At 40.6% G+C, this 21479-nt stretch overlaps 1 protein-coding gene across 1 annotated transcript; it reads right to left on the minus strand.

Moving 5' to 3' along the window:
- Positions 1-680: 680 nt before the first annotated feature.
- On the minus strand, positions 681-19147 carry LOC138946128 (ficolin-1-A-like). The gene is made up of 6 exons (XM_070317633.1): positions 19141-19147; positions 18459-18574; positions 17262-17358; positions 8079-8246; positions 4926-5089; positions 681-716 (listed from the first exon to the last, which is right to left on the minus strand). The coding sequence occupies exons 1-6, from the start codon at positions 19145-19147 to the stop codon at positions 681-683; spliced, it is 588 nt and encodes a 195-aa protein (XP_070173734.1).
- Positions 19148-21479: the final 2332 nt, after the last annotated feature.

Below are 21479 nucleotides of genomic sequence, written 5' to 3' on the forward strand. Positions count from 1 at the left end.
ATCTTTCCTAAAACCGTTTCAGTAATTATCCAATGCTTAAAACGCCTTCTTTTTTCTTTAGAGCTTTAAATTGGTTTTCAAGATTTTAGATTGAGGTTTGAATGATTCAAATGCACGGCGTAAGTAGTGTGAAGTTAAGGCATCCATAACGATTGTTAGCTCTGAATAACAAACGCATCGCCTATTTTTTTGCTGTTATGATGGGTAGTATATAATATCAAATAAAACAAAGGTATTGCTGGGATATGAGATACAAATCTGTCAGACAACCAGTCAGAAGGTCAGGATAAGGATACAGAACAAGTATCATTTTGTCCTCATCGACATTCGGGCTGGTTTCTCACAGTTTCATTTTGTTTACGCCAAATTTTAGTTAGCAAGGTTAAGTTTAGGTGGTACGTGGTCTGAAACGAAAAGAAATATAAGGACTGATAGCTCTCTGAATACAATGCTTAATTTCACCAGGTAAAGTGTAGGTGGTACCTGGTATTGTCCAAGAGTATAATAACACATCCAACAAGCACTTGGCTCTTGGTCGCGGTAACCAGTCAATGTGTAGTTATTCGGTAATGTAGCAATAGCTTTTTCTAAAAACAAATACAAACAATCTGCCACATGCCACATAACATAACGGAGAAACGTTACAATGTCCATTTTCAGATTCAGTTTGCCTGTAAGTACTAGAACAAATACAGCTGTTGGTCTTTGTCATCGTTCTGTGAAATATGGAGAGGCGGCTAAATGTAGTTTCAGATGTGTTGCATGTCAACTGCAGCTACCCAGTAATAACCCCATCCAAAACCAGAAGTTCTTGCCGTTTTCCAAGATTGCGGTCGCTCTCTTTCACACGCTAGGTCAGCCTGATTGCACAGCGGATTTAAACGGAATGGGTATGCTATGTTAGGTAAGACACCAAACCAACGTTTTGATGTAAAACAAATCGGAAATATTGTTCAGTTTCAGTCACCGTCGCGGTTGAAAGTAAATCACGCCGTCCAAAAAACGCCATTTTTGAGGGTAGGCGTTGTCAAGGTCGTGTGACGTTATTATGAGCTATTTCTAATATGCTGACTGTTAGCAACTGATAACAGACATGTCGAGAAAATGGATTATCAGCCATGAGCTGAAGGCGAATGCTGATATCATTTGTGAGACATGTCTGTTATCAGTTGCAAACAGTCAGCATATTAGAAATAACGGTTTTATTACCGTCTATTTCGATCAAAAGAAATTTCGAAGCGACCCCGCGAATTAGACGGAACAGTCGCAATGGAAACTGGGTCGTTCGTATCTCATTATGCCTGTCAGTCAAAGCATTCTCGTGATCTGGGTCAGCCAATTAGAGTCACTCACCTGACGAAATGAATCATCACAGGTCAAATGCGATCACACAACAATCTCACAAGATAAACCATGTTGAACATGCGTTTCAGTTACTTCGATATCTCTTGTCCACCGGAGAGCGACAGATTTCGAAACAACGCCAGAGAGAAAGGAAATGACGTAAAGATATATTTGACGTAAATTAAGTGACGCAATTTCGCTTGAATCGTCAGAACTTGGAAAATGGCATTTTGAAGTGAGTGGGTCGGCATTGCAAACGCAGAGGGTGGGTGGTGACTCGCCGTTCTGTAAAGCGCCCACCGACAAAACTGGCTTTTCTGTATGTTTCGATAGAGAGTGTAGTATCTGACAGCATTTAAAGTGTCATTCTGTTGAATAAGTCATGCTGATATTGTTAGTTCCAATGTTTACTTTGTCTTGTTAATTTTTAGCGTGATAAACAAAAAGGATCCCTGCCTGAACGTTATAACATTTAGAGGGTCACCTAGAATCAGTCCCGATTGTTCCAAAAGCCATATGGTGCACTGGAATGGCAATAAACTGAAATATTGCTCACATCCCCCCCCCCAAAACACTGTTTAGCATCTGAAAAAGTATCCTTAACTTTTTGTGCTCAGTCTAAGAATGACTTAACCGTCGCTAAATCGCATGGTCCGCTAAATATGAATAAGAAGTGAATGTTCTGTGACAAAAAAATAAACACTATTTACATGTACAAATTGTACAACAGATAGATAATTACTGAGAATAGTAATAAAAATAGACAAATACAACACATGATTATATGTAAATATACACAAAGAGAAAAGACAAGAAGAATACGTGATCAAATACATAAATACAGGACACAAGTAAAGGTGAGTAAATTTCTGGTAATGTAGTAATAGATTTTATTAAAAACAAAAACAAAAAAACATGCAAATGCCATCAAAGCCGGTAGCAGTGATCAGTTGCTGATTCGTCGTCCAATATTTGAAGATAAACTCGGCCAAGTGTCGAACATTTTTGTTAAAGGCAATCTCGGGAGCATAACTTTGCCCAAGAGAATAAACAACCACGAAAAATCAGCAATCGTTTTATCGCGTTCGTTTCCTTGTTTATTTGTTTCCTTGTTTATGAATGAGTTCGGATCAGTTGCAGGGAAAAAACAACTTCTGATCTAAACAAATTTACACTGTCGTTGACAAGTGATGTGACAGGAGATGTTGAGTAATATCTTCTATTGCGTATTGTTTCCTCTGAAGTGGCTGGCAGCCATTTTGTGTTGATGACTATTTCTTGTGTTGGCTTGCACGTACTGTCAACCTCTGTCACTCTTTGTCTAGTTCTCTATTATGTGATTTAGAAAACCAGCCAGGGCTGCTGGACTGATGATTGGAAAGAAATTTAAAAAAATACATCTGAAAAGAACGAAGTACAAGTGCCACGCCAGGTACATTTTGGATGCAAAAATGGTGTTTTTTTTATTATCTGAAATAACGTCAGTGTTTTGGTTGTTTTGTGTATTTCTTGAATTGTTGTTTTCCTCAGTTTTTCCAAGAACATTTTCATGCAAATCATATTACAGAACATGCGTGCGCATAAAAACGTTCAACTACAACAATAGTAATAATTTAAAAAACAACTGCTACTTCTACAACTACCGGTAGTAATGATGATGATGATGATGATGATGATGATGATGATGATGATGATGATGATGATGATGATGATGAAAAGCGATAAGAACAGATAATTAAACAAAAACTACTACTACTTCTACTTCTACAACTAGTAAATGATGATGATGATGATGATGATGATGATGATGATGATGATGATGATGATGATGATGATGATGATGATGATGATGATGATGATGATGATGATGATGACGACGATAATGATGATGATGATGATGATGATGATGATGATGATGATGATGATAATGATGAAAAGCTATCAGAACATGGTAGAATTAGAAATCAAAAGTCATAAAAATAAGGCAGCGTGCTCTTCTTCAAAGCACGTCGAACCACCAACAACCCCAAAAATCAGTGCGGCTTTTAAATTTCATTGCAAGCACATAGGAATTTGTGTCCGATGACACCGATTTTGTTGTAGTTTGAACACATTCTTTTGGAACGGAGAACCAACTTATATCAGTGCGTGTATAGTTAGGTAATGATTGAAAGTGAGGGGACACAAGCACATTTTGAAGGATGTTAACTTACCTTAGGTACAAGTAACACTGACCTTTAGCAACCTAACCTATAGATTTCAGATAACCCCGTAGAGTTGTAAGGGTGTTGCGTAATGATTCTTTGAGTAATGCAAGTTCGCTACATAGAGCTACACATACATTGGGTTGCTGTAAATGACCACAGATATATTCGATTCTGGTGATAATTATTATGTCTCCTCAGTTGAATAACAAATGTTTTCTGTACCTGCCAATGCAAGGACGGCACAAATAAAAGGTCAGCATTGTCGCCTATGGACGGTTCTTCGGGACACACACACAAATAATGAAATAACATGAAAATCAAAAAGCAGCAGAAAAAGCAGAAGAAAAAAAGCCCACATTATTTTATGGTTTAGATTATGTATCCTGACAAAGTGTACCAGCATGCATACATCCAGTTTTCTTTACTTGTGTTCGACGAGTTTTTGACTTATAAGAGATGAAATGTCTACTCCTTTGTACGCCCGAAAATGTGTAATTAATAATTTAAAAAAATGTTGCAATACACCTACAATTACTGAACAAACAAAAACAAATCAAAAGTGCACTAGCTGTCAAAAGCTGAAGTGACACTTTCCCAGCAATTCTTGATTCATAGGTATGTTATCAGACGTTCTAGAAACCAATTTGTTTCATGTTTCTGTCCTAACATTCTTGCCTTTTCTAAAAATCGAAAAATTGCACGGGCACACCGTAACGTCATCCCAATGAGTAGCCAACCAAGGTGTGACCTACAGCACAAAGTCCTTCGTAAACTCAAGTGTACTCCAGGTACCAATCCATTATTGATATTACGTCTGTTGCACGACAATTAACAACGGGTTTCTTTCTTTTGCCTTTTAGTATATTTCTCATTAACATAAACAATGTACACAAATGTATAAGAAAAACAAGTTAAAAACCACTTTTAAATGGAGGACTGTAAATATATTAATTGTTTAAGCAGGCATTTTGGATTATGTTTGCTTTGGATGTTACTAAACCCGTTCGGGTCAATTTTTGCCAAACACGGTCCTGGGTTTCAGAATGAAATAGATAACTTCTTGTACCATTAAAAGGGGGACAATTCAGCTTGTCTTCAAGTTCGTATGCCGTTAGAACATATCCGCTTTAATGTATTTATTAGAAATCAAGAATTTGAATATTTCCATTTACCCTAAACTTAATTTTTAACTAACTTGTTCTCTACAAAGCGAATATCGACACGATGATTTAGCTTGCCGTGTATTTAACGACTTGGTGAAGCTTTTCATAGGGTTCATATCAATCATAGACATGTTCTTTCTTAAACTACGCGTATCTTCATTTCACTAAATTTATGGGAGTAAGAGATTCCTCCAAAATGTTTCCAATATACCCCTTGTTCACTTGGAGCAGTGCTGCTGGGCATGTACTCCCCGTTCAGGCTGGCGTGGGAGCAGTGTCCGTACCACCAGGCGGCGTGGAGACGCTGTGCACACGTGTGGTTATCCCTGTCCCACGTGGTGAACTGGAGACCGCGATTATAGTACAGGCTGTCACCTGTGGATGGAGATTAATAGCCTCGTCAGTGTGTGTGTGTGTATGTATGTGTGTGGGGGGTGTGTGTGAATGTGTGTGTATGTGTGTGTGTGTGTGTGTGTGTGCAGGGGCGGAGCACTTAAGCCAGAGAGGGGGGGGGGTTACAACCTGGGGTCCAGTGGTAGACCCCTTGTGGGGTACAGGGGCAAGGCCCCGTTGGGGAGTCTGGGGGGCGAAGCTCCCCTGAAGCTAAAGAGTTTTAGCTATTTTATGAACAATTTATGGCTTATCCTTGATTTTAAACATGATCAACTGGTGTCAGCAGCCACTCATTATTTCTTTTAAAGTTAGTATTAAATCTTTTTTTGGGACAGCCGGGGGGGGGGAGGGGGGGTCCGGAACCCCTGTAACCACCCCCTAATCCGCCCCTGGTGTGTGTGTGTGTGTGTGTGTGTGTGTGTGTGTGTGTGTGTGTGTATGTGTGTTTGTGAGTGAATGTGTGTGTGTGTGTGTGTGTGTGTGTGTGTGTGTGTGTGTGTGTGTGTGTGCATGCGTATGTGTGTGCGATGGGAGGGGGGTACGTGTGTGTGTGTATGTGTGTGGGGTGTGTGTGTGAATGTGTGTGTATGTGTGTGTGTGTTTGTGAGTGAGTGAGTGAGTGTGTGTGTGTGTGTGTGTGCGTGTGTTTTGTATGTGTGTGTGTGTGTATGTGTGTGTGTGTGTGTGTGTGTGTGTGTGTGTGTGTGTGTGCGCGTGTGCGTGCAGAAGTCAAGAGATTCATGATTAACTGCCACAAGGAATACACATCAAGTGCTGTTTTGGATCCTACATTTTTGTTCGTAACTGCTCTCAGTATACTGTCTTGTTAGCGATCATATTCACCACTACAGATGTGTTCATGCTTTTACATGGGTTGATGGTACCCTTTATCTACTACACATACAAAATCAACAGACTGCTGCCGACTGGATTTTGTTGTTGAATTTATTCTGCATGCAACACTTAAGAATTAAATGAAGTCAAAGTGATGTAATTCGAAAACACAAGGCTTCGACACGCATAACTTGCCTGCTGCAGCTTTCATTACATTTTGAATTTAATAAAGGCTGTAACATGCAAGTTATTTGGTCGTAGCCTTGTTGTGTCGAACTAGAACACTTTGAATTGATCTATTTCCGTCAATTTTACATAAGGAGCAATCAAAATCACAAGGTGCAGTAAGCATAGGCTCATCTACGTCTCAATTACACGAAGTGTGTGCTTGGGTGCAATCCATAATAATAAAACAGCTTTGAATGCAAGGTTTGGTGTCTAACAGCAACATGTGTTTCAAGAAGTCTTTGAATACGGGCACTGTGAGCTATATTTTCAATGATCGCTTTAATGCAGCAAAAAGATAAATACATAAGGTACATGGTAGACACCAACTTTACTTACATCATGCATGTTGGGAAGCTGTTTAAGTGATATTTCTAGACCTACTACCCTTTGTTTTTAATTTCGTTAAGTTTTTACTAAATGTTTTTACATAGACAGGGGAATCGAGACGAGGGTGTGGTGTATGTGTGTCTGTGTGTGTGTGTGTGTGTGTATGTGTGTGTGTGTGTGTGTGCGTGTGTGTGTGTGTGTGTGTGTGTGTGTGTGTGTGTGTGTGTGTGTGTGTGTGTGTGTGTGTGTGTGTGTATAGAGCGATTCAGAGAAAACTACTACATCAAACTTTACATGAAAGTTCCTGGGTATAATATCCCCAGACGTTTTTTCTTTGTTTGGATAAATGTTTTTGATGACGTCATATCCAGCTTTTTGTGAAAGTTGAGGCCGCACTGTCACGCCCTCATTTTTCAACCAAACAGGTTGAAATTTTGGTCAAGCAATTTTTGACGAAGTCCGGACTATGGGATTGCATTGCAGCTCGGAAATTAAAAACATAGTTAATTAGTTTGCTCATTAAAGTTGTCATTAAAATCAAATTTTCAGAAACAGATTTCAAATTGATTGCATCGTATTCTTCATCAAACTCCGAATCTAAAAATATATACATAATTATGTCATGTTTACTCTTAAAATGTGATCACAATTAACAAAAGTAGGCATATTAGTACTACGATTACAATTTCAAAAATCGATCCAAAAATGATTTCATCTTATTCTTTATCATTTCCTGATTCCAAAAACATATAGATATATAGCTATTCTGATAAACACGTGGGGGAATTCGGGGGCTGTGATTGGATGGTCTCTTCCGATCATCAAAGCATAATGCTACGGAAGTCGGCCATTTTTCTCAATATCCAAAAGCATATTGTCGATAACAAAGACGCATGGTTCCAGTTTACCCATCTGTACCACGGCGATGTTTCTATCGACAACAGCATACACTGACAACTTAAAAAGCTGTTTCAACAACTGTGTTGTGAAATCGAATGCACTTGGAGTCAGTTTTTCTTCCAAAGTCAGAAAGCGTGTAGCGGTGTGCATGTCTGCGCGAACATGATGCGCGTAAGAAGTATGTCTGCTATCAAAACCTGAGATCAACGCATCGACGCAAAAACTGTCATTTTGTAAGTTTGGAACAACAAATCAAGGTCATAACAGCTATATAATCGCTATTGTGTTTTTAGCGTAGCAATAGGGTCCGATATCTAGACTCGAACAAGTATAATGCGTCTTTGGATCCTACATTTTTGTTCGTAACTGCTCTCAGTATACTGTCTCGTCGGCATTATACTTGTCTCGTCTAAATATCGGACCCTATTGCTACGCTGAAAACACAATAGCTGTTAATAATATGTGGTAATCAGAACAAACTCATAAAGTTAAAAAGAATACAGAAAAGCGCGCTTTTCTGCTTAGCACAATACCGCGCTGTACTGGCCAGTCAATTTCACTTCGTATTGTCTAGGTAAAAAAAATGCAGTGCGTTCAGTTTCATTCTGTGAGTTCGAGAGCCTCACTAGATGTAGTAATTTCGCCTTACGCGACTTGTTTTTCTTTTTAGATCACTACCTACCAGCGTTGCCCCCTGTGAATGTGTTATAGTTCAGACGGTAGTTGTCGCTGCTGTTGCTGATGGAGAAGTTGTTGTAGGTGGCGTAACCTGTCGTGTTGTCCCACTTCATTAGGTCCACGCGTAGTTCATACTGCTGTCTGGACGTCAACATGTGCAGAGCGTCAAGACCTGGAAAGTATCAACACACACAGTTCATACTGCTGTCTGGACGTCAACATGTGCAGAGCGTCAAGACCTGGAAAGTATCAACACACACAGTTCATACTTCTGTCTGGACGTCAACATGTGCAGAGCGTCAAGACCTGGAAAGTATCAACACACACAGTTCATACTTCTGTCTGGACGTCAACATGTGCACGGCGTCAAGACCTCGAAGGTATCAACACACGCAGTTCATACTTCTGTCTGAGCGTCAACATGTGCAGGGCGTCAAGACCTGGAAAGTATCAACACACGCAGTTCATACTTCTATCTGAGCGTCAACATGTGCACGGCGTCAAGACCTGGAAAGTATCAACACACGCAGTTCATACTTCTGTCTGAGCGTCAAGATGTGCACGGCGTCAAGACCTGGAAAGTATCAACACACGCAGTTCATACTTCTGTCTGAGCGTCAACATGTGCAGGGCGTCAAGACCTGGAAAGTATCAACACACGCAGTTCATACTTCTGTCTGAGCGTCAACATGTGCAGGGCGTCATGACCTGGAAAGTATCAACACACGCAGTTCATACTTCTGTCTGAGCGTCAACATGTGCACGGCGTCAAGACCTGGAAAGTATCAACACACGCAGTTCATATTTCTGTCTGAGCGTCAACATGTGCACGGCGTCAAGACCTGGAAAGTATCAACACACGCAGTTCATACTTCTGTCTGAGCGTCAACATGTGCAGGGCGTCAAGACCTGGAAAGTATCAACACACGCAGTTCATACTTCTGTCTGAGCGTCAACATGTGCACGGCGTCAAGACCTGGAAAGTATCAACACACGCAGTTCATACTTCTGTCTGAGCGTCAACATGTGCACGGCGTCAAGACCTGGAAAGTATCAACACACGCAGTTCATACTTCTGTCTGAGCGTCAACATGTGCAGGGTATCAAGATCAGGGCCCATATTCTTGAAAAAGCTGCAACATTGTGTCCTACAAAGTCAAAATGTCGTTTAACTACTGCCCAATATCTATTTTTACTGCCCAGTAATTATTTCTTTTCCCCCGGTATTCATGTGAGTCTGGCGGAAGGTCGGCAGCTACCAAAGATGGTTATTTTTAGAATAGGAGATTCCCCATGCTTGCCCTTCTCTGCGCACACCTTTTTTTTCAAGCGGGGAGCATCCTTCTTCATTGGTCTTTTTTCTTTTTTTTAATCAAATGTTTACATGTTTAAATTAACAAACTTTATCAATAAACTAATATCATGGTAACAAAAGATTTAAAAAAAACACCTATTTCCTGCCTAAAATTAATTTTTAAAATCAATTTTGATATTACAACGTACTCTCTTGCACATGAAGAAAATAAACAAAAATAAACAAATGGCTAAGAGTAAAAAAGAAAACAAGTCGCGTAAGGCGAAAATACAACATTTAGTCAAGTAGCTGTCGAACTCACAGAATGAAACTGAACGCAATGCAACGCAGCAAGACCGTATACTCGTAGCATCGTCAGTCCACCGCTCACGGCATAGGCAGTGAAATTTACAAGAAGAGCGGGGTAGTAGTTGCGCTGGGAAGGATAGCACGCTTTTCTGTACCTCTCTTCGTTTTAACTTTCTGAGCGTGTTTTTAATCCAAACATATCATATCTATACGTTTTTGGAATCAGGAACCGACAAGGAATAAGATGAAAGTGTTTTTAAATTGATTTCGACAATTTAATTTTGATAATAATTTTTATATATTTAATTTTCAGAGCTTGTTTTTAATCCAAATATAACATATTTATATGTTTTTGGAATCAGAAAATGATGGAGAATAAGATGAACGTATAGTTTTATAAAAATTTTTTTTTACAATTTTCAGATTTTTAATGAACAAAGTCATGATTTAAATTTTAAGCCACCAAGCTGAAATGCAATACCGAAGTCCGGGCTTCGTCGAACATTACTTGACCAAAATTTCAACCAATTTGGTTAAAAAATGAGGGCGTGACAGTGCCGCCTCAACTTTCACGAAAAGCCGGATATGACGTCATCAAAGACATTTATCAAAAAAATGAAAAAAACGTCTGGGGATATCATACCCAGGAACTCTCATGTCAATTTTCATAAAGATCGGTCGAGTAGTTTGGTCTGAATCGCTCTACACGCACGCACGCACACACACACACACATACACACACACACACATACACCACGACCCTCGTCTCGATTCCCCCCTCTATGTTAAAACATTTAGTCATAACTTGACTAAATGTAACAAGTCGCGTAAGGCGAAAATACAATATTTAGTCAAGTAACTGCCATTTTTCAGCAAGACCGTATACTCGTAGCATCGTCAGTCCACCGCTCATGGCAAAGGCAGTGAATTGACAAGAAGAGCGGGGTAGTAGTTGCGCTAAGAAGGATAGCACGCTTTTCTGTACCTCTCTTTGTTTTAACTTTCTGAGCGTGTTTTTAATCCAAACATATCATATCTATATGTTTTTGGAATCAGGAACCGACAAGGAATAAGATGAAAGTGTTTTTAAATTGATTTGGACAATTTAATTTTGATAATAATTTTTATATATTTAATTTTCAGAGCTTGTTTTTAATCCAAATATAACATATTTATATGTTTTTGGAATCAGCAAATGATGGAAAATAAGATAAACGTAAATTTGGATCGTTTTATAAATTTTTATTTTTTTTTACAATTTTCAGATTTTTAATGACCAAAGTCATAAATTAATTTTTAAGCCACCAAGCTGAAATGCAATACCGAACCCCGGGCTTCGTCGAAGATTACTTGACCAAAATTTCAACCAATTTGGTTGAAAAATGAGGGCGTGACAGTGCCGCCTCAACTTTCACGAAAAGCCGGATATGACGTCATCAAAGACATTTATCAAAAAAATGAAAAAAACGTCTGGGGATATCATACCCAGGAACTCTCATGTCAAATTTCATAAAGATCGGTCCAGTAGTTTAGTCTGAATCGCTCTACACACACGCACACACGCACATACACACGCACATACACCACGACCCTCGTTTCGATTCCCCCTCGATGTTAAAATATTTAGTCAAAACTTGACTAAATATAAAAAGTACATCCAGATGGCGATTTCGAACTCGACTCAATCGCGTATCAGGCGAATGCTATAACCGATCGGCCACGGAAACAGACGAAACATTCTCGACACTGTAATGCATTAAAGAAGACGCTAGCACGATTTCTCCACAAAGCCGGTTTGATCGAGCATCGGCTGAAATCTTTCGCGAGCAGTATCTCGTATTTGTCCGCAATGCATTGGTGCTTAAATGACACCAATGTGTGTCCATGAGGGACATAAATGTACAAACAATATTTGAACAAGATTTATTCAGAATCATCATGTGCAGACCTGCTAGTGCCTTATCCCCCTTCGTGTGTACACGCAAGCACAACAAGACCAAGTGCGCACGGAAAAGATCCTGTAATCCATGTCAGAGTTCGGTGGGTTATAGAAACACGAAAATACCCAGCATGCTTCCTCCAAAAGCGGCGTATGGCTGCCTAAATGGTGGGGTAAAAACGGTCATACACGTAAACATCGTGGGAGTTTCAGCCCACGAACGCAGAAGAAGAGAAGAAGAAGATGCTAAAGGTATGATGAAGACGTTGAAGAAGGATGTTGTGATCAACCGTATCGAAGGCTGCTGAGAGATCAAGAGGGGCAAGGGCAGAAAGTTCACCTTGGTCAGTGGCAGAAAGAAGATCGTTAGTTATTTTGAGAAGAGCAGTTTCAGTGGAGTGGTTAGGACGATATGCTGACTGAAGAGGAGAGAGTAGGTTGTTGGAGAGAAGATGAGAGTTAAGCTGATTCAGAACTATTCTTTCAAGGAGTTTGGAGATGAAGGATAGGTTTGAGACAGGGCGGAAGTTGCTGAGTGTGTAAGGGTCAAGCGACGGTTTCTTTAAAATAGTTTTGACTATAGCAGTCTTGAAGGAATCTGGGACTGTGCTTGACTGCAGAGAATTGTTGATGATTTCAAGGACAGAAGGAAGAAGTTCAGGTAGACAGTCAGAGTAGAGTTGTGTAGGAAGAGGGTCAAGGTCACAGTTTTTTAATGTGGTTTCTTTGATGACTTTTTCCAGTTTAGGGAGAGTCAGAGGCTTGACATGTGTGAAAGGAGTTCCTGTAAAAGCAGGAGGAGTGTCAGACCTTTGATATGGTATGTTGTCTAGTTTGTCACGGATGGCTTGAATCTTGTTGTGGAAATACTCAGAGAAAGCTTGTGGGAGTTTGGTAGGGTCAATGTTGTTGGGCAAGCGAGAAGCAGAAGAGCTGCCAAGTAGGTCATTCATGGTGGAAAAGAGGGATTTTGGTACTGTAGTGTGATTGCTTGGCGTTTGTGGTGATTGTCTGAACTTGGTCTTTGTGCTTGTTGTAAATCTGTCTGTCAACTCCTAGCTTAGCTGTTCGCCACTTCCTCTCTGCTCGGCGACGTACTTGTTGTGCATTCATTACTTCAGATGTCATCCAAGGTGCAGAAGGCCTATATACAATGAGTTTTGTTTTTGAGGGTGCGTGTTCATCAAGAAGTGTGCGAAGAGTGGAGTCATAGTGAAGGACAGGATCTGAGGAAGGCGGACGATCAAGAAATCGGCTGGCTGCTTCTGCGCGAAACGTGTCTGTGTTGACTTTTTTGAGGTTGCGACGGACTACGTGTTTCTCTTGTTTTGACGGTTTGGCTACTTTGAGGGAGAAGAGAACGGCAGAGGGATCAGATCTGAGGTAGTCGTTCAGAAGAACGCCATACACCAGGTCAGTCGACTAGTGGATGACGATCCAATCAATGATGTGTGTCTTGCATGTGGGTTTGTCAACACGTTGCTTAAGATCATGACAGTCAATATTGAATAAGGTCCATCGTCTGTCTTGTGTCGTTGTTCTGTGGCCGATCAAACTGTATGTTAAAGTCGCCTATGAGGACGACGTTTGAGGTGTGCGTGATGTGGTGTTCAAGCAATTCTTCAGCTTCTGTGAGGAATGTGGGGAATGTGAATTTGTTTTTGGTGTTGGGGGGAGGAGGGTAGATCACCATTAAGGACGTTCAGACATGGAAAGTATCAACACAATCAACATTGTCATACCAGAGTACGTCGACGTATACATTAAGGGTGTTGCTTTTTGTCTGACGCCCTGTCGGTTAATATCAGGGTGTCACATGGAAGGGGGGGGGGGGGGTAGGATCAATAGGGGAATTCATATATATTTCTTTCCGTTATCATGGACAGGGCGCAGAGGCCCATGAAACGTGCGATAATGAAATCAACCCATATCTCTTTTTATTTCAACGTCGTATATAGCGCTTTGAAGGAAGTGTGACAGACGACATAGCTCATTTATGTATGTCTGTATCGCGACATTGTTTATATTAACCGTTTACACTCCATTCTTTGTAACATGAACTTCTGTAAACAGAGATAAATGACACACGATGTTCATGCCAAGCTTGAGTGAACGAACATCGTCCGGCTATGTGTCGTGCGTCCCAGTTCTATAGAACAAACGGGACATCCTCAACAAAAAGTTACTAGCAGCAGTAGTATCAGTCGTAGGTATCCGTCCGTTTCGGTAGACACCGGATTTTGCGTTCTTTTTTGGGCGCAAGGCCTGGGTGGCTTAATATTCAAGACAGACACTAGCCTTAAATTGCCAGAAGTTGACAGCCAAATAACAAAATTACTTTACCGACCCAGAAAATGCCGGTCAACATCTAGACTATTACCTTCCCAACCAGAAGTTGCCAGTCAACTTAAACAAGTACCTTTTCCGACAGACGTTGCAAGCCTAACCCAGCAAGAAGTTGCCAGTTAAGTCACATTCTTCTTCTTCGTTCATGGACTGAAACTCCCACGTTCACTCATGACTTTGCACGAGTGGGTTTTACGTGTATGACCGTTTTTACCCCGCCATTTAGGCAGCCATACGCCGCTTTCGGGGGAAGCACGCTGGGTATTTTCTTGTTTCTATAACCCACCGAACTGTGACATGTGTTATTCAGGGTATTCAGCTGGTATTTCCTTGTTTTCACTACCTATGTTATTAATGTTTTTATTACTTAGTTAGTGGAAGAATTTTTTGTAATGTATGTTTGATGGTGTATGCTTTTAATTAAGCGTTGTTGACTATGAATGTAGATGTAAATGCTTGTATAACTGTGTTTTAATTTTAAATGTGTCAAGCGCAAAGAGCATAATTGTAAAGTTATGACGTTGCGCTATATGAATGCTCATTTATTATTATTATATTATTATTATTTTCTGTGCGCACTTGGTCTTGTGCTTGCGTGTACACACGAAGAGGGATAAGGCACTAGCAGGTCTGCACATAAGTTGACCTGGGAGACAAATCTCCACCCTTATCCCACCAGGCTGATGCGGCCGGGGTTTGAACTCACGACCTTCCGATTAGGAGGCCGATGTTTTATCCACTAGGCCACCGCGCCCGTTAAGTCACATAAGACAATTGCTATACCTAGCCAGAAGTTGACAGTTTAGTTTCATAAACATTTGACTAAACCAGCGAGAAGTTATCTGTTAAAGGCAGGAGCTGCCATGAAAATACACTGTTTTTTATTTGACCACAACATTCTTGAAACAAAAATGTTAGCGTTAAAAGTTGGTGTGCATTTGCTGCAATGTATGAACAATAATAGTACATGATGAAATAAAAGATTATTTCTAAATTATTAAATACAAAATAATTTCAAAACTACTCCCCATATTTGAACTAAAGTTGGCTTACAAGTGTGTAAGATGTTTATCTTTGATTTGTTCGAACAACTTTTAGATATTGTTTTTCTAAATGTTGACTTTGTGGGTACAAAATGTCTCAAAACATCGAAAATGTGTATCTTTAACTGTCCTTCCTAGAGCTAATCCTAGAACAAAACATCTATTAGTATGTCTTATACATTTCTGCAAAATTCCAAATCATTCTAATAAATAGTTTTTAAAGTTATCTTGTCATCCATAATGCATTTTTATTTTTCATTTGATAATTTTTACTAAGTCATTCCAAGAACACATTTTGTTTTTGATCATATCTATATATATATACGACTTGTGTCTGTGTGTCTGTGTGTTTGTGTGTTTGTGTGTTTGTGTATTTGTGTATTCGCCATGCACGGCCAAAGTTCTCGATGGATCTGCTTCAAATTTGGTGGGCATATTCAGGTAGACCCGGGACACGACACAACCTGGTCGATATTTCAACACGTGCTCTCAGCGCGCAGCGCGGAACCGATTTTGGTTCCACCTCAACTATTTTGGTTCCACCTCAGCTACCCGGGCCCCCATACCGACACACCATAGCCGCTACACCACATCACAACGCCAAAGTTCTCGGTGGATCTTTTTCAAATTTGGACACCGTATTCAGCTACACCCCGGACACAATATCATCGATGAGATATTTCAACACGTGCTCTCAGCGCGCAGCGCTGAACTCATTTTCGTTTTTGTGTTCATTTCACCATTATAAGTAACTCTTCCTTATCTTCTCCAGTGTTTGGCGTTTATCTCCCTTCCTTCGTGTGGCTTTCCCGTTCAGTTGTAAGTTACTACACTGCGCTGTCCACTGCGCTGAGCGTCTTCGGATATTCCCGGCGTTCTGTTACTGTTATTATTTTTAGAAGGTCAACGCAGTGTACAGAACGTAAATTGGACCCGTAAATTATCCTCACTGTAAAAGTGCAAAGGTCGAATCAATTTATAGCCACGCGAAAAATACACTGTCATCTATCTCTCTATAGATACGGCTTCTCTGTGTTTTTGTGTGTGTGTGTGTGAGTGTGTGTGTCTCTATGTAAGCAACACCTGTGCATTGTTCAGTTCTGTTTGTGATGTGGTCTGGCGGCTTTTGTGTAATTTTATGAACTGGCCTTTCTGTGAAAAGCCATAACTTGCTCAGTCCTGTTTGAGTGGAGTTCGCCTCCAAAGGTGATTAACACGGTTACATTCGTCGACAAGGATGGGACTCGATATGGTCAGGAGTGGCATTATGGCCACTGAATCATTTTCGTGCTGTTCCCATTCCACGAATCTGGGAGGGACCTAAGCTTGGCGGGTCCATTGTTCGGACCCGGCGAAGCCGGCGTACGGCTCTAAGTACTTCTTCCCGGCGAAGCCGGCTACCCGGCGAAGCGGGTATTCATTCTAGTATCATATATTCTACATACATTGAAGCAAAAGCACACCACATGTTGTGGTCAAATGACTTGGAAGAGAAAAAAGTTAAGTCACACGAAACAAGTGCCTAATCCTGCCAGAAGTTGCCAGTTAAGTCACATAAGACAATTTCTGAACCCAGAGAGAAGTTGCCAGTTAAATCACACAAGATACCGTATTTGACGGATTACAAGACGCACCGTTTTATAAGCCGCACCCCCGACTTTTAACAAAAAAATTGGGACGAGCCACGAATAGGACGCGTCACTATATTAGCCGCCGTCGAAAAAAATATAATCAGATCGTGTCAATCAATCAAAACAACCAGGCAAACGAAAGTACGGTATTTGGCGAAATCGGCTCCGAGAATAAACAAGTGAAACAAAGAAGAAAAGTGAAAAAGTTTGAAGAAAAATATCACACACACAATTTGTAACCAACACACACATGTAGTCCCGCCCGGAATATGCTTTTTAGGGATGATTTACGACTTTTGCGCACATTTCGAGCAGACGAAAACACAACATGGCGGCTCTCGCTCCTCCAACTATCGCGAGACACAAAAAAAACGAAATCTCGCGCGCGCGAGATCCTGATACATCCGGTGTTTCTCTGTACGCTATCTTGTCACGACGACTTGTTGACAAACGAAGATTCGCGAAAGAAAGAGAAAAGCGCCGAGTCCTGAGTAGAGAGCTAATAAAGTACCGGTAATCGCTAATCGAGCGAAATGAAAATCCGCGGCGACTTCCATTAGAAGAATGCTATTCAAGTTTAGGTAACGTTTTAGCCGCATCTTTTTATAAGCCGCAATTGCCTTACCCAGCCAGAAATTGCCAGTTAGGTCCCCAAAGAAGTTCTGATAAGACGTCCAGTTTCTGTAGAAATCGACTGAGGCATCTTGTCGACGTTGGAACACCTGTTTGTTGTAAACAAGCACAAATCGAAACTATAAATGCACACACACACACACGCACAAGCACTCACACACTCACACACCCACACACACACCCACACACACATACACAACCCACACACGCGTGCTGAAAAAATCAAACGCGCGTGCATTTGCGCGAGTGTGTGTGTGTGTGTGTGTGTGTGTGTGTGTGAGTGCGTGTTTGTGTGTGTGCGTTTGTGTGTGTGTATGAGTGTGTGTGTGTGTGTGTATGTGTGTATGTGTGTGTGTGTGCGTGTTTGTGTTTGTGTGTGTGCGTTTGTGTGTGTGTATGAATGTGTGTGTGTGTGTATTTTATTGTTGTGTGTTGTGTCTGTGTGTGTGCGTGTTTGTGCGTTTGTGTGTGTATGTGTGTGTGTGTGTGTGTGTTTTGTATTGTTGTGTGTGTGTGTGTGTGTGTGTATGTGTGTGTGTGTGTGTGTGTGTGTGACTGTGTGTGTGTTTTATTGTTCTGTGTGTGCGTACGTGCGTGCAAGTCTGTGTAGATACGCGAGGACGCATACATACACACACGCACTAACACACGCATACATACACACACGCACCAACACACGCATACATACACACACGCACCAACACACGCATACATACACACACGCACCAACACACGCATACATACACACACGCACCAACACACGCATACATACACACACGCACCAACACACGCATACATACACACGCACCAACACACGCATACATACACACACGCACCAACACACGCATACATACACACACGCACCAACACACGCATACATACACACACGCACCATCACACGCATACATACACACACGCACCAACACACGCATACATACACACACGCACCAACACACGCATACATACACACACGCACCAACACACGCATACATACACATGCACGCACATACGCAGATATGTGTGTGTGTGTGTGTGTGTGTGTGTGTGTGTGTGTGTGTGTGTGTGTGTGCGGATGTTTTTATGTATGTGTGTGCGTGCGTGCGTGCGTGTGTGTGTGTGTGTGCGTGTGTGTGTGTGTGTGTGTGTGTGTGTGTGTGTGTGTGTGTGTGTGTGTGTGTGTTGGACTTACCGTCCAACCCCCTCCATCAGTAACCTGGTCACAGTAGACTGGCAGTGGAGTGGAATTGTCCGGATAGATGATGACCACGCCGCTCCTGGTTTCCTCATTGCAGTTTTTTTTCTTTTCTGCATGCAGTGTGAGCTCATTAATGAAATCAATACGCTTGTCATGGCCCTATACAGATCTAAGAATATAGTTAGATAAGTTTATAGTTTCTTTAAGTTTGAACATGTCTTTTGTAACTGTCAAGATTATGACCTTTTTGCCAAGAAACAATACGTTTGTCTAGGGTCAATACAGAATAATACAGATCTTAAAAAACACATGTTTTGCTTTTGCGTTATTGTGTTTCGGTCATATCTACAACTTCATTTGATGTATATATATTTAACGCCGAAAGATAGTACATACTTTTCAAGTTTGTGTCAGAGGCTTACTATCAAACACATGGGTTCTTGCTTTAAAAAAAAGTTAATAGAGGTCATTTAAAATTGGACTGTACGTGATTTTTAATAATCTGCTCATTCAAACGGCGTCACGTCTTGCAGGAGCATTTTGTGATTTGTTGGTCTATGCATCCCCCGTCGTGTTAATCCGAGTTTACTTGTAAGAATGTATAACAATGGAAAAACCGAAACGTAAAACAAATATCCAATTGGTCTAAAATGCGTTACGTCACACAAGGACGAACCGAGCATTTTGGCGGAAAATCACTCCAACTTTTGACAGTATAAATGTTACAGAAGTTTTGATATTATTGTGATACATATTTGTGACAAAAGAGAATTGAGAATTGAGGTAGCTCTCTTAATCTTCGTAATTTGATGTAATGAATATTGATTTTCGGGGGTGCAAAGACATGCGAAAGTTTGGTACAAAATGTAAAGAGAATTTAACAGTCGATTTAGTCATTTACAACAAAAACAAATGTTGTCTTATCATGACAGCAATGTTTTTCAATGCTAAAAACAACAAGAACAACAACAACAAGAACAAGAACAAGAACAAGAACAAGAACAAGAACAACAACAACAACAACAACAACAACAACAACAACAACATCAGGCAGCACCGTTAAAAACTCTTCGGGGTTATCTGAAATTATTAAATTACACTGCCGAAGTACACTTTTTATTGAACCAAACATTTAGTAAACTTTGGAACGTTGAAATAAGCAAAAGTTTTCTCAATTTGTCTTGTAACATTAATGTCTATGCTCTAATAAATGATAAATCACTTGTGCACTTTAGTGTATGAGAATAAAAGCCGAGTCACAACAAATAATAAATAATGATAATAATAATTGTCAGTAAGCACTGGTGTCACATGACTGATATGAACCAGTTGATTGGCTAACTTTTCCACAGAGCGTATTCTTCCGCCCTTTACCTAAGCGAGACTGTGCTCTCATCCTCATAATTAATTAATGACATGTAGCTTATATTCTCCACAATACCAAATGACCATAAATTCCCTGCTTCTCAATTAAAGAAGAAGTGGTTTTTTTCTGACAGATTGCATGTGCCTGTGTAACAGTGCCACTGATCTAAAATAGAAGCCGCTGTGTTTCATCTAATTTTCGCCGACTTGCATAGATTCTTCTCATATGTCGTGTTAGTGGCATGTAGCTTATCATCCACATTACCAAATGATGAGTTAGTATACAATTCCCAGCGGCTAACAGAAAACACAAGTGTTATTCCGATAACGTACCACCTAGACCAGTTTGGAAGACTGACTCGATCGACTCTGTCCGTAGCAGACTACACTGAAATACGACTGCATCAGTTCAGTAAATGAATGGTTTCCGAATTATTATTTCAAGGCAAGAACAATCGTAATCGAAAAAGTGTAGGGTTCAGAACGTTCTTACCATATATAAGACTTATTACCAGCCTGCCTCGTGCGTGCAGACTCAGTGCAGACTGCAGTGGTTCTGTTGCCCTAGCCTAGCAGTAGCAGACGACATAAACCCCGCTCAGCAAATAAACATGTTGGGCAAATGTGAACGAAAAATCGATGGGGATATAATACGTGAAGGGTTCAGAGTATTCTTACCGTTCATATTTAGTATCAGACTCCCCGATGAGTGAAGATACAACACGAGAAATATGCCACATTTATTTTGAAAATGTGCTAACCTTCGAGTCAATTCAAGGGGAGTCACTCCGCACAGTCAATCCGTCGAAGCTCGACTGGAGGTTTTGAATCGCAAATAACGAAGAGCACAGTCCTTTCTCCGAGTTCAAATGAGGTCTCTCTGAAAGATCATCACTGTTCAGCTTAACGCTACACTGGAATTTACCAACAGAAATTAAAATGCGTGTGACGAAAGCACGACACACTTGAGACACCCCACACAAAAGTAGATCTTACTGTACACGACCTGACCTCACAGTTATGCCTATTCAAATGCGCGCAGCAAAATGTGCGTTTGGAATCTTCTTTTTTCTTTGGCGGTACTGACAATATCGTTATTGAAACAATCCCAGTGCACTAAGGGATTTATAGAGCAAATCTCAAAAATAATTATTGAACTCAGCGCTATGCGCTTCGTTCAATAATGAATTTTCTCGATTTGCTCTATAAATCCCTTAGTGCACTGGGATGTCTCAATAACTTAAATTGTCAGTAAGTACTGGTGTCACATGACTGATGTGAACCAGTTGATTGGCTAATGGCGATGCGCTAAAACTGTTAGTGCACTCTTGGAGTGCGCTAACTTTTCCACAGAGCGTATTCTTCCGCCCTTTGCCTAAGCGAGACTGTACTCTCATCCTCAGAATTAATAAATGACATGTAGCTTATATTCTCCACAATACCAAATGGCCATAAATTTCCTGCTTCTCAATTAAAGCAGAAGTGGGTTTTTTTCTGACAGATTGCATGTGCCTGTGCCACAGTGCCACTGATCTAAATATAGAAGCCTCTGCGTCTTAACTAATTTTCGACTTGCATAGATTGATTCTAGAACAAGGCACTGAGAACAATCGAAATCGAAAATGTGTAGGGTTCAGAACGTTCTTACCA

This window comes from Littorina saxatilis, linkage group LG13 (genome assembly GCF_037325665.1).
Source record: "Littorina saxatilis isolate snail1 linkage group LG13, US_GU_Lsax_2.0, whole genome shotgun sequence".
NCBI classification, from domain to species: Eukaryota; Metazoa; Mollusca; class Gastropoda; order Littorinimorpha; family Littorinidae; genus Littorina; species Littorina saxatilis.

What these genes read in the sequence shown, in the direction of transcription:
- LOC138946128 (XM_070317633.1), bottom strand. An exon ending in ATTCACAGGGGGCAACGCTG is followed by an intron (nt 5,090 to 8,078) that starts GTAGGTAGTGAT and finishes CTCCATCCACAG; the next exon opens with GTGACAGCCTGTACTATAAT. An exon ending in CTGCTCCAAGTGAACAAGGG is followed by an intron (nt 717 to 4,925) that starts GTATATTGGAAA and finishes CATATTTCACAG; the next exon opens with AACGATGACAAAGACCAACA.